Genomic DNA, 11928 nt, shown 5'->3' on the forward strand with positions numbered 1-11928 from the left:
TTGGTACAAAATTGAAGCGACAAACATATATTAGAAGTATATAACACTACTATTACTCAATACTGCATCTCTAGGGATTTGTCTCTAAATAAGTTTTTTTTAGTACATCAAAAATTCACTTATTTCAAGACAAAGGTAGCAATAGTTGTGCCCACAATTGTGCGGTCCAAACTGATCCAGCTAGCCTGACCGCACCCACATTTTTCCTGAAACGGTCGATCACCCATGTTAAGGTAGCTGATAAAGTCCGTTGATGCCTACATAGGCAAAAGTTGCAATGATTCTGCATTACCCACAAAGTTGACATTATAAAGCCATCATTCACCATCCACTTTGTTCCTAGCTCCTTCAGGGCTAAATTAGGCGAGATATATATTTGTATGTGCAACTTGAGCACTTGGTGCCAAATCAAAGGCCGCGCCCGCCCGTCGCATCACCTAAAGCAACCGCCTTGTAAACTGATTAACAACAACTAACGATGCCTTTATTACATAGTTGCAGGCAGAAATGTTCAGCTCATATTATATGCAGTGCTAAAGCCTTTCCATGGTGAAACACATGTGGTTAGTTCGCTCTTAGGATGCGCGATTATTATATTGTTATCAACCATTTTCTTATTTAAACCAAGGCACTAATACAGCTTAAATTTAAAAAAAAACCATGTTATAGTGAAAATAAAAACAGATTTATGAACTCACCATGTCAATACCCAACAATTTATTTCAGTCCTAGAGGGACTAGAGCATCTCCAACAACCTCTCAATAACCCTCCTAATCTTAAAAACTATTACTTATTAGGTTTTCAATTGTTCTAGATTCAAGCAGTTCCTCAGTAGATCTATCAATCTCAGTAAAAAAGCCCACCACCTTCACCAAAAGAGAAGGAGCCCCTCCCCCTTTCCAAACACCCTCTCCCCAATTCCTCCCTGTTGCAACCATTGTTCAATGTCATTGCGGATGAGTTGGGTTGAGATATTGAAGACTGTTGCATCACGCCTTTCGATAATTCTGAAAAACTAAATGGTATTTGGGCTCTCCCAATACCTTATTAAGAGTCATTTATTGGGAGACAGATGGAGATATTCTAAGATAAGAGATTACATATACTACCACTCATCGGCTAAAGATCGTCCACTTTGCACTACAAACTAAAGGCTCGGTCCAACACTACTCCAATGTAATGCTCCACAGCTAGCTGAAACACAGTAGTGTGTGTAATTAAGAACTAGTAGCCGGGTCCGGGGGCGGTGGTTAATTTAACTAACCCGTGGTTAGCAGCCGGTAAGATAAGGTTCTCCCTCTCGCTCGCTCCCGAGTTAGTGCTTGGGCTTTGGTCGATAGGTAGAAAGATATACTTATATGCCATCCCATTTCCCTGCCGATATGTTAATTAAATGGCGCACACACTAGGATGCAGGTAAAATGCATCGATGCCCTTTCTTTCTTTTAAGCCGCAGCAGCGCTAGCTCCTCCAGCTAATCGTTGCCCAACCATCACAGGTGTGTGGCGCGGCGCACGTGCACGCGTACGTGCGGGGGTACACTCTCTCGCTGCTCCGATCCCAAGCTAGGTATGGATCGGCGCCCGCACACGTGCTGCCGCGCGCTTGGCGACGGATCCGACTTTTGGGGACCATGTTTAGCCCTTGACCTTGTGGCCATCCAAGAGGTTGTTTAGTAAGGTCATTCAGGTTAAGAAAGCATTCCCTCCATTCTGAAATATTGACCGTTGTAATTTTATTACTACTCCATCCGTTTCAAATTATTAATCATTTTGTCTCTAAAAAAATAAGTCATTCTAGAAATTCTAGGACAAATTAATAAGAATGTAAAATGACTATATTCGCCCCTATGTATTACCCATATTTGGCACTTGCATAAACATACACTTTCTAAATAAGATAAGATGACTTGTTTTTGGGACAAATTGTGAATCTTAGAGTGACTTGTTTTTTGGGGACGGAGGGAGTACCTATTTTCTATATGGAATAATTAATGACTATGATATATATATTTTATATAAAGCGGTTTGGTTCTCGTAAATTTCATTAGCCAGAAGACAACATGGCAGTAATGCCCAAAGTAACAAATAAAATGTACAATCGCATTGCAGGCATGTCAATGTTTCTAGGTACACAAGTTGCAACCATGCTAAATTTAAAAGTATCCTGTGTTCTCTGACGGTTGTTCACTGATCAGCTGGCAGGAGGGCCGTGTGCGCCCCTGGGATGGTCAGCTCACATGCTTTCCTTCCGCCGCCAGTAATCCAGCGCTTTGTTCTTTGTTGCTTGTTTAGTTTGCATCCTCTCAAGTGTTGTACAGCCCCTGGGTTGTTTTTGTTATCTTATTTAGCTGGCATCTCTGCTTGAGCCTGTGTGCTAATAAACAGCGTTTAGTTTGTCCCATTCACTCTGCCATGCTTCTTATCACCTGCTCATACTGTCAAAATTTAAAATTTTACTATTCCTGCTCCCTTCAGCCCCCTGTAATAAATAACCTGCATGATCTAGAAAAGAACCAGAGTACTCGACGATGCCAACCCATGTGCTAATTCTTGTGATCAGTCAATGTTATTATGTCACTAATCTGCATGCATAAGTCCTCTAACTCAGTACGGAAAGCTCCGTCCTACACACATATATTGCACGCCGGCCCCACATGTCAGGGGGAACCGACTGGAGATCACAAAACTGTAACCACTCTCTACAGCCGCAGGGCGCCAAGAGCTCGCCGGAGAAGGCGCACCAAAAGGAAGGAACCAAACGAATTTTGGGGCGGGGGGGCCTTCACGGCCGCAGCGGGCGGAGGTGGACGGGCACGCCGTGCTTGGGGCGGAGGGTGAGCACGTTGACCGGCGCGTGGCGGTAGTCGTCGGAGATGGCGAGGCGGAAGTGCTGGAGCAGCATGGCGAGCACGACCTTGGCCTCGACGAGCGCGTACGCCTGGCCGACGCAGTTGCGCGGGCCCGCCGCGAACGGCAGGAACGCCGGGCGCCTGCCCGCGGCGAAGCGCTCCGGCCTGAACTCGTGCGCGTCGGGGCCCCAGATGGACTCGTCGTGGTGGATGGCCAGCACCGGGATCCACACCGACAGGCCGGCCGGCAGGTGGAGGCCTCCGGCGAGCCGGATGTCCTCGAACACCATCCGCGGCAGCAGCGTCGCCGGCGGGTACAGCCGCAGCGTCTCGTGGATGATCATCTGAAGCTGCAGTGACGGGCGTCAGCAATGCCGGCCGGTCGAACAGTCGGGACGGAGATATGGTACGACGACGCACGTGTCGCCGCCGGACGGATCGGATCGGACTTACCACGGTGAGCTTGGAGAGGTCGTCGTAGGACGGCGGGGCGTCGCCGCAGACGCGGGCGACCTCGGCGCGGGCCCTGTCCTGCCACTCGTGGTGCGTGGCGAGGAGCATGAGCGCCCAGGTGAGCAGCAGCGCCGACGTGTCGTGCCCCGCGAAGAAGAAGGTCTTGCACTCGTCGATCACCAGCTGCAGGTCGTAGCTGAACTGCTGCCGCCGCCGGCTCGCGGCGGCGCCGCCCGCCGCGCCGTCGTCCTTCTTGCTCTCCATCTCCGCCAGCAGCATGGCCAGGAGCCCCCGGCCGTAGGCCGACGTGGCGCGGCCCTCGTCGGCGATCTCCCGGCTCCGCCCGATGGACTCCGTCAGCACGGCCTCCAGCTCGCCGTTCAGCCGCCTGATCTCCCGCCTGTACTTGCTCGGGAAGTACCTGCCCGACGCCGTCGAGACAATTCCAGACGCGCACGTATACGTCATCAGTCAACACCAAGTTGTGTGCATGTCCAAAACAGAAAGAAAAAAATTGTTTACAGCTGACGGGCGTACGGCAGCAACGGGAGATGGAATCGTGGCAGGGCATCAAACCAGCCGGGCTCTGATGCCTCGGCCTCGAGTCAGTGTGCATGCCAGTGTCCAAAACTAGCCTACAGGATCAATTGACTAATCGATCACCTAAGCGTTATTAGCAGCAGGAGAGACCAGGATTAGCTTAGTTTAATGATAATCCATGGAGTAGCTTAAGGTTAGTTGAAGCCGGAGGCCTGCCTGCCTGCCTGCCTGCGTACGCTGCGCAGATGCAGGCAGAGGACCCGGGGACAGGGGTCGCGACAAGAGGCCAGGTAAGGTAAGGGGAGCGAGCGTGTGCGTGCGTGCGTGCTTGCGTAGGTGCGCGGGTTACGAGACAAAAGAGATGAGCGGCAGGCGGCGGCGGCGGCGGCGATCAGGAGGAGGAGAGGACTCACTGGCTGCCGGGGATCCAGAGGTGGCGGCTGGACCGCGCGGTGAGGCGCTGCAGGTCCTCGAGGAGGTGGAAGATGCGCTTCCCCGTCTCGTAGCTCGTGTCGAACTCCGTGCGGGAGATGATGTCGCCGGTCAGGCGGGTCATGTACGTGGCGATGTCCACCTCGCGCCGCCGCGCGCCGCCGCCGGGAGACGGCGCCGCCACAGCGGCCTCGCGCAGCGCTCGGATCGTCTGCTTCGTGCACTCCACCATGTGGCCCACGCGCCCCTGCAGCTAGCAACGGCCATGTAACCGACACGTCCTCCGGAAGAAAGAAAGCAAGCAAAGCGCTACAGGATGCGAGCGGCGGCGGCGGCGCACCTTGAGCTTGTCGGCCATGAACGCCGGCGCGACGACGTGGCGCTGGTGCGACCAGCGCGCGCCGTTGGCCATGAGGAGACCCCCGCCGATGAAGTGCCTGGTCCCCTGCCGCTGGAGCCACGACTTCCCCGTGGCGCTCGCCGCGTACTTGGACGAGAGGAACTCCTTGATCATCGCCGCGTCCGTCAGGCACAGCCGCGGCTCGCTGCCGTACCAGTAGACGAAGAGCTTCCCTGCACGCGGGCCAAGAACATTCCACACCCGTCGTCAGCACGCGCGGTCAGGGTCAGCGGCGGCGCGATGCGGGCACGCGGCGGCGGCTGTTGCCTCTCTCTCACCGTATGTCTTGGACCAGAGCACGTAGTGCGGCATGAGGCGGCCGACGATGTCGTGGCTCAGGGCCGGCATGTCGCCGGCGGTGGCCCGCGCCACCAGCGCCGACACGTCGCGGAGGTTGCCAATGAGCGGGCGCGGCGGCGGCCCGCGCACGCCCTGCCGGGCCATGACCCGCCGGATCCTCATTGGCGTCAGGAGGTAGCACGACAGGGCCACCCACGCCGCCCTCAGGAGCAGCGCCAGGACAGGGGAGGCGATCACCAGCAGCGTCACGAACGCCATTGCTGGCACACGGCGAGAGACAAAGATATGGGGGGAGGGCCTTGAATTGAATTGTGCCCAGCTCAACGACGCCGGCCTGCTGCAATGCGTAGGATGTCGGTCGGTGTCCGGGCTATATATAAGCGCAATCTTTATGGTGATGGCCTGGAGCTGGAGGGGCAGATTTGATTACTGTGATATTCCATTTATTGTTGATGATAGTGTTTCTTATTCTTTTTGGACTGGATTTGGAAGCATTCAATTTGCTGCCATATTTCGGCAAAATACTTTTAGTAATTTGGGCTGCTAACGTTGTGGTTGTGGCTTCTCCAATTTGATTACTGTATTTTAGCGTACTATACTATTTTTGGTGAGACTTGATGAGATAAATTTGGCATCAAATCAAACATCACATAACTGTTTTGAAAGAAAATAAAATTCTTATTCAACGTGACGCAACTTCGAGCGAGCCACTTAATCTCATTTGTAAAATTAAGGGTTTTTTCTTTTTTGCTCAATGGGTAAGCATTACGGAACATGCTTGTAAATAAAGAAAAAGATCAATTTATAAAAACAGAGGGGAGCAATTTTCTGAATCTTTATTAAATCTACTCTTAAATCTTCTAGATTTGGGTGTCACTTCGTTGCCTTATGTGACCTCATGGAATCTGATGAGGCAAAATCATATCTGTTTGTTTCTTTTCTTTATCACTAATAATAACAATTAATGCATAAATCTGATAGGATTCTCTTTTTAAAAATAAGAATAATGTGCTGAATTTCGAGGATGAACTGATGAAATACAGGATATACTTATTAATTTAGCACCAACTGATGTGTACAAAATATCTTTTGCCACTACGAAAAAGTAGCAGCGTATCCCTTATAGAAGTCATTTGTATATTGCATGGCATAAAGCAGATTTCTTAACTGGTAACATCTGTAGGCGCCATAGCCAGAATTTACTTCAAGACAGTCGAGACCAGGTGCCAAGATCCTAGAGATTCAAGTGCCACAGCTGCATATAGTATATATACCACACTACCACTCTAGACATACAAAATTATAAACTCACTGAGTGGTATGCCTAATGTATGACATGATACAATTAATCTACATGACCACTCTAATCTCTTTAGATGAGCGTTAAATCTGTAAAAGGGACATGCCTCCTGCATTGCAGAAGGGACAAGTAGTGTATGGTACTAGATGGGCAAAGGGACCTCCATGGGCAAGTTCCAAAATGAAGCACTAAGGACAGCACATTGCCTGTGATTGCACCAAATGTTCTGATTGTAAGGCCTAGACAGCAACCTGCAGGATTGCAGGCTTAGTTTAGAGTATCATTAGTGTGTCTATGGACTGGTCAATCCCTTAAACAATCTCATTCAGGGAGTGGCTTTATTCTGTATTCTCCATCTCCTGCACTTTTCACCCACAGATGATTCTGAAGCAAAGGCTTCTGATAAGCGGCATAGATTATTGCAGCGCTGCAAAAGCTTCACAAAAGCCAGAAAGATACAGGGCTGGGGACAGAGCGGAGAGCAATTTTGTTTCGCGGCAAGTGCCTAGTTCTCTGCACCGGTTGCAACTTGGAGAAATTAAAATTCATCTGGTGTTAAGCTTTTGGGCAAGAATACAAAAGGTGTAGCCTCTCATATACCCATTGTTTAGTGAATCCGCTAACATATATATGTTTCAAAAATACGGAAAGATCGGTACGAACGGAATACAGCGTGGATGAGCTGTAGCCGATTGACGCTAGTCCTTTTTATTTGTCTCTGAATGAACTAGAGATGGAAGAAGTCGGTGCACCGGCAAAAATGCTGATGCCAATTACAACTTGATTACCTTCATAGAGGACCTGTTCTACTTCCACATATGCAACGGTCTGACCTCAGGAGATGTAGTAGAGCATTTGTGTCGAGTCATGTGAACATTTCAGAATTCGGGAGGGTTTTGTAGTAACCATCTGAAAGTTTCCGAAATTCAGGAGAATGAGCTTTCTTTCTTTCTTTCTTTCTTTGTGACAAGTTCAGGAGGATGGGTTGGCAGTGCCAGAAGAAGAAATGCTGCTTTTCTGTTGCATCCGAATTTTGTGGTAGGATATCATATCCAAACTTGCGCACGACAAAAAGGAAAGATCATCATCCCTCATGAAGGCATGAAGCTGTCACAATAATTGGAACGCGGGAGTTTCCATTCCTGGGCGCGCATGAGTTGCCGCATTATGGGGTCAGGCCAGGGGCTCTGGCTGCCTGAGCTTCGCTGCATCTGCTGCAGCTGCACCTGGAAGCTGATGGCTCCGCGCATCTCTCCCAACTCTAGGTCGCAGGCCGGACCACGACCGGTCGGAGGCGATTACTGCTTGGCGAGACGCGGTTCTCCTCAGACCAAATTGACTGTTCGACAGATCTGTCAGGTTGACACAGGTCGCTCTTGCAGCGCGGTGCGCACGCGTGCAGGGTAAAGTAAACCATTGACGGCAGAGAGAGAAAGTTCAGGAACCCAAAGTTTGGTCGGAACCAAGGAAGCTTCAGGGAGTAATCGGCGCATCCTCCCTCCGGCTTCCCCTGTCCCGGTCGCCTGCGTCGGCGTCGGTGCGTCGGCGTTTCCATGGTCAGCATTGCTCGCTCCAGATCTCACCGCTCGGCGGCTCGCGGGGAAAACGCCGTGTGATGTCATGCGTCTCGATGTCATATATTGCTCGTTTTCAAGCCGTGCCGTGCGTTCTTACGCTATGCTCGTTTCTGTGTCATCTGTGTGCGTGTTTCCAATGGTACCAAACTTAGAATTTGCTCCTGTTCTCATGGATTCCTTGTTTTGAACAGTATTTTGCATCATCAAGGATCCATCCCTCTGCGTATATGGCCACACACAAGTTAATCTGGAAAGCTTGGGCGCCGTTGAAAGTGAAGCTTTTCCTCTGGCTTGCAATTGCATTCAAACGAAGACACTGGACTGCTGACCGTCAGCACAGGCACGGCATCGCCGATACAGCGGCGAATTGCTATCTGTGTGACCAGGTACCAGCAACAAGTAAGCACCTCTTCATCTTCTGTTCCTCACCAAGCAATTGTGGTTGATAGTCTCGGCTCGGCTCGGCTCGGTAGCAAATTGCACCGAGCCAAGAAGAGTCGAGCCACGTGTGAGCTGAGCGAGCTGTGTCCGGCTCTATCATTCTTGGGAGCACTTCAGCGCGTTGTAATCATCTTTCAAACTCTATCTCTTAATACAAAAATACTCAATTCTCTTGCGTATTCGTCCACGCATATTTGCAATGATACTAATCTAATTTTTTGAGTCATTCTTTTTCCTTAACACTTCCTCCCTGCGCATTCGTTCTTCGATCCGACGGCCACGTGTTTAATTTGCAAAATTACCAGGCTAAACACACAGACAAAACGGACACCGACCACTTGGCGCAGGAAATGCAGATGCCTGCAGCGATTTCAACCGGGAAAATTTCATGGGGACGACGACCCCGATACCCAAAGATCAACTGCGCTGAGCTCGTGATCTCCAAGAAATCCTCGTGTTCCGATTTTATAGAGGGTTTCCGGCTCAGTTTCCAAGCGACATTTTCCCAGTGTTCTTCCAGCTCGATCACGAGGTGAAATTTGGTGGTGCAGCTGGTGTGAAACGGCCATCACTGGGGGGCCTGAAATATTTTTAGCACCGGCACAATCCGCTGACTAATGCCAGATGCCCAGATCCTACAAGTATAAGCGGGCACATCAGATGGATTTGAGAATCTCGTCAAGGGCTCTGACCTGTTCATGAGATCTGCCTTTTTGTTCGCTCCTGACAGCTATCAGCCAATCTTTGGCTGCGTAGTCAAGCAGAAAACTAGCGACTAGGCTGTATCGGTTTTGATTCTGCGGAGCTTTTGAAAAGGAGGCGGAAAAAAAAGAGAGCTCGCGAAAAGCGCGCGAACTTTGATATGAATTTCTCCGGGCAAGTTGCACCATTATCTCTGAAAACTTGTCCGCCATTAAGTCCTCGGCATTAGCCTGGATCATTACTTTAGGGCTCCGCACTTAGCTTAATCGTGGCCATTATGCTCATTGCTGGAAAAATTGTAAAAAAGAAAAAAGGCTTACAAAATACATGCAGAAACACCTCCACTGTAAGGAAAAAGTAAGGGGAAAATTGGAATCCTGGAGAAGCATTTGGATGTTGTGGGCTAAATAATGTCCTTTTCCCTTTTGTTCTTCGTCGTCTCGGTGGTTTGATGGGCTGATGGCCAATGCACTTCAGACTTGGGCTGTGGCTTAAACTTTATGGGCTTAGATCCCAAATAGAAAGTGATAGATTGTCTTCTTGCTTTGGCTCAAATCCCGGCCCATCGCAGAAAGTCATGGCCGCAGAGAGGATCAGCTGCGTACGCAGGATTGTGCGGGCATTCTGTGGCCGCATGACTAACCACGTGGCTGCAAGACGCCGTGGGTTTCACATTAAAGCATCCTCAAAATAGACGAGTCAGCCAGCTCATAAGAGCAAGTATAATAGATAACTGGAAGCAGTTGAATCCTCCATGGAGGAAAGAGAGGGCAACCGGCGACGCGCCTGCTTTAGCCGGCTGAGAGACGCTGCGCCTGCTGCTATTGGCCGAGCACGCTGCTGTGCATGAAATCTAGCGGGCTCGGCGTGCGTTGCAGCCAGCGGTCGGCGAAATGCATTAGGCTTGCTCTAATAATGCTACGTCAGATTTTACCTATACGAAGGAAAGAGAAAGAAGAGTTATGTTTTATTGTGATAGTCTCATACACATTTCTAAATTTGTGAGATTGATATGCGGACCTCTGTGACTATTGAAATATATATCTCTTACCAGTATCTCTTAAATGTGTAAGAGCATCTCCAGCAGATTGCTCAAATTCATCCCCAATACCAAAAAACTACTATTTGAGAGATTCAGGAGATGAGAAAGAGCTTCAGCAGATTACCAATAGGTTCCCCAATACCAAATTTTTTTGAGCAATTGCCAAAACCTCACCTCCTCTCCCCTACATGTAGGGGGATACGACCTCTCCCCTATCCACCGGTATTTTTGGCGCGAAGCTTCCTCCCGTCTCGCGCCACAACGCCTCGTTCTCTCCGTGCGCCGCCGCCCCCACCTCGACGTTGTTGCCCGGCGGCCCCGGCCTCGCTCCGCTCTGCGGCCGCACCACCATGGAGCTGCAAGACCCACCCTATCTCTGTGCGCCCCTCCCCGATCCTTCTTCTTTGGCTCTCCCGCGCCGCCGCCAAGGACAGCAGCCCGTCGCCGCCGCGGGAGCCCATGCTCCTCCAAGGCCCCGCGCTCTTCGAGAGGCACATCCCGCAACTCATGGAGGTGCCACAGCTCCGCCTACGCGCAACGGAGCAGCCATCCCGAAACCTCGCTCTGCCATCCATGGAGGAGCTTCGGAGTCCACATCGGTGTTGCGCAGGGCACACCCGAGCAAGAAGGCGAGTGGGGCAGACGCTGCGCAGTTCCCTCCCGTCCCTGTTCTAGTTCCCATGCCGCAAAGTGCACCAGCTAGTGGCCCAAATGCAACGGGTGATGTTGGCATGGACGACGCCCACCACCTGCTCGACCAAATTCCTCCAAGGTGTGTTCTTGACTTCTTTGCAGTTCAGGCCTGCCTGCCTGGCCACCGTCCGCCCGCAGCGGATGGTGCGGCCGTGCCTCGTGCGGAGCGGGCCCTCACCGCCGGCCTCACACTCTCGCCGCCGCTCGCTGGTGGCCTAGCCGCGCCGCCTCCTAGGCCTAGGGTTTGGTTTGCTACTGCCTGCTACTAGGTTGTACTGCTTTTTTTTGGAACAAAACACTTGCAGACATGCTGTTTGGAACTTTGAACATTGTTGTGCTGAAATTTGAGTGTTCATATACCTCAGATAGACATGCTGTTTGGAAATAGTGATTCATTTGGATTGTGCTCGTGAAGAAAAAAAAAGAGCAGAGTGGAATCGTAGATGGGCTCACGAAAGAGATATTAGAGAAACGGGCTACATATGGGTTGCTTTGGAGGTGGTGTGGCCCAGTTACAAAATATGAGTAATGAGATATAGGTAATCTGCTCAAGGAGATTGAGAAAAATATTAATACCTATAATAGGAGATCACCGTATATGGATGTTTTGGGGATGTGTTATGGGTAGTCTGCTGGAGATGCTCTAAGCTAGCGGCGCTTGCCCTTAGAGAAGGGCTAAGCGTAGACAATAGAGAGATATGGCCCGGTTAATTTGCCGTCTTTGCTGCTCTGTGTGGTACGCGTTTTGACATGTCCACTCTCATATAGTTCAGATTTGTCCATTTAAGACTCACCAGTAGGTGTGCTAACGCTACGAATATATTTCAAACCTGCTCCGGCAGCGAGCGAGCGGGGATTTCGCCACCGCGCTCTGCGTAGCGATTGGGAGCTAATTTTCAAATCTAATGAAGATTTGGCCGCGGTGGCAGTAGAAAGCGGCAACACGGGGTCGGGGAGGTGGAAATGAATGGGGGGAAGCGGAGCTAGAGGGCGGAAAGGAGTGGCGGCCGGGGCAGAGCTTGGCCATCGCCCAGGGCGTCTCCGGTGGGGCAAAGCAAGGCCGCCACCACAGGTTGATGCTACCGGGGTGGAACAGAGCGTCCGGGCCACCGCCGCCGCGAGTCGATGTGGCCGGGGCAGAGCGGGCGAGTTGCCGCCAAGGGTCGATGTGCCAGAGTGCCGCCGCTTGTTGTCGC

At 51.0% G+C, this 11928-nt stretch overlaps 1 protein-coding gene across 1 annotated transcript; it reads right to left on the bottom strand.

Annotated features, from left to right (window-relative positions):
* Positions 1–2530: 2530 nt before the first annotated feature.
* Positions 2531–5305, bottom strand: LOC120696059 (cytokinin hydroxylase-like). Its single transcript, XM_039979219.1, has 5 exons — positions 4956–5305; positions 4618–4850; positions 4259–4524; positions 3306–3726; positions 2531–3202 (listed from the first exon to the last, which is right to left on the bottom strand). Exons 1-5 carry the CDS (start codon positions 5233–5235, stop codon positions 2786–2788), a joined length of 1617 nt encoding a protein of 538 aa, XP_039835153.1. The 5' UTR covers positions 5236–5305; the 3' UTR covers positions 2531–2785.
* Between the last annotated feature and the right edge of the window lie 6623 nt (positions 5306–11928).

This window comes from Panicum virgatum, chromosome 2K (genome assembly GCF_016808335.1).
Source record: "Panicum virgatum strain AP13 chromosome 2K, P.virgatum_v5, whole genome shotgun sequence".
Taxonomy (NCBI): domain Eukaryota; kingdom Viridiplantae; phylum Streptophyta; class Magnoliopsida; order Poales; family Poaceae; genus Panicum; species Panicum virgatum.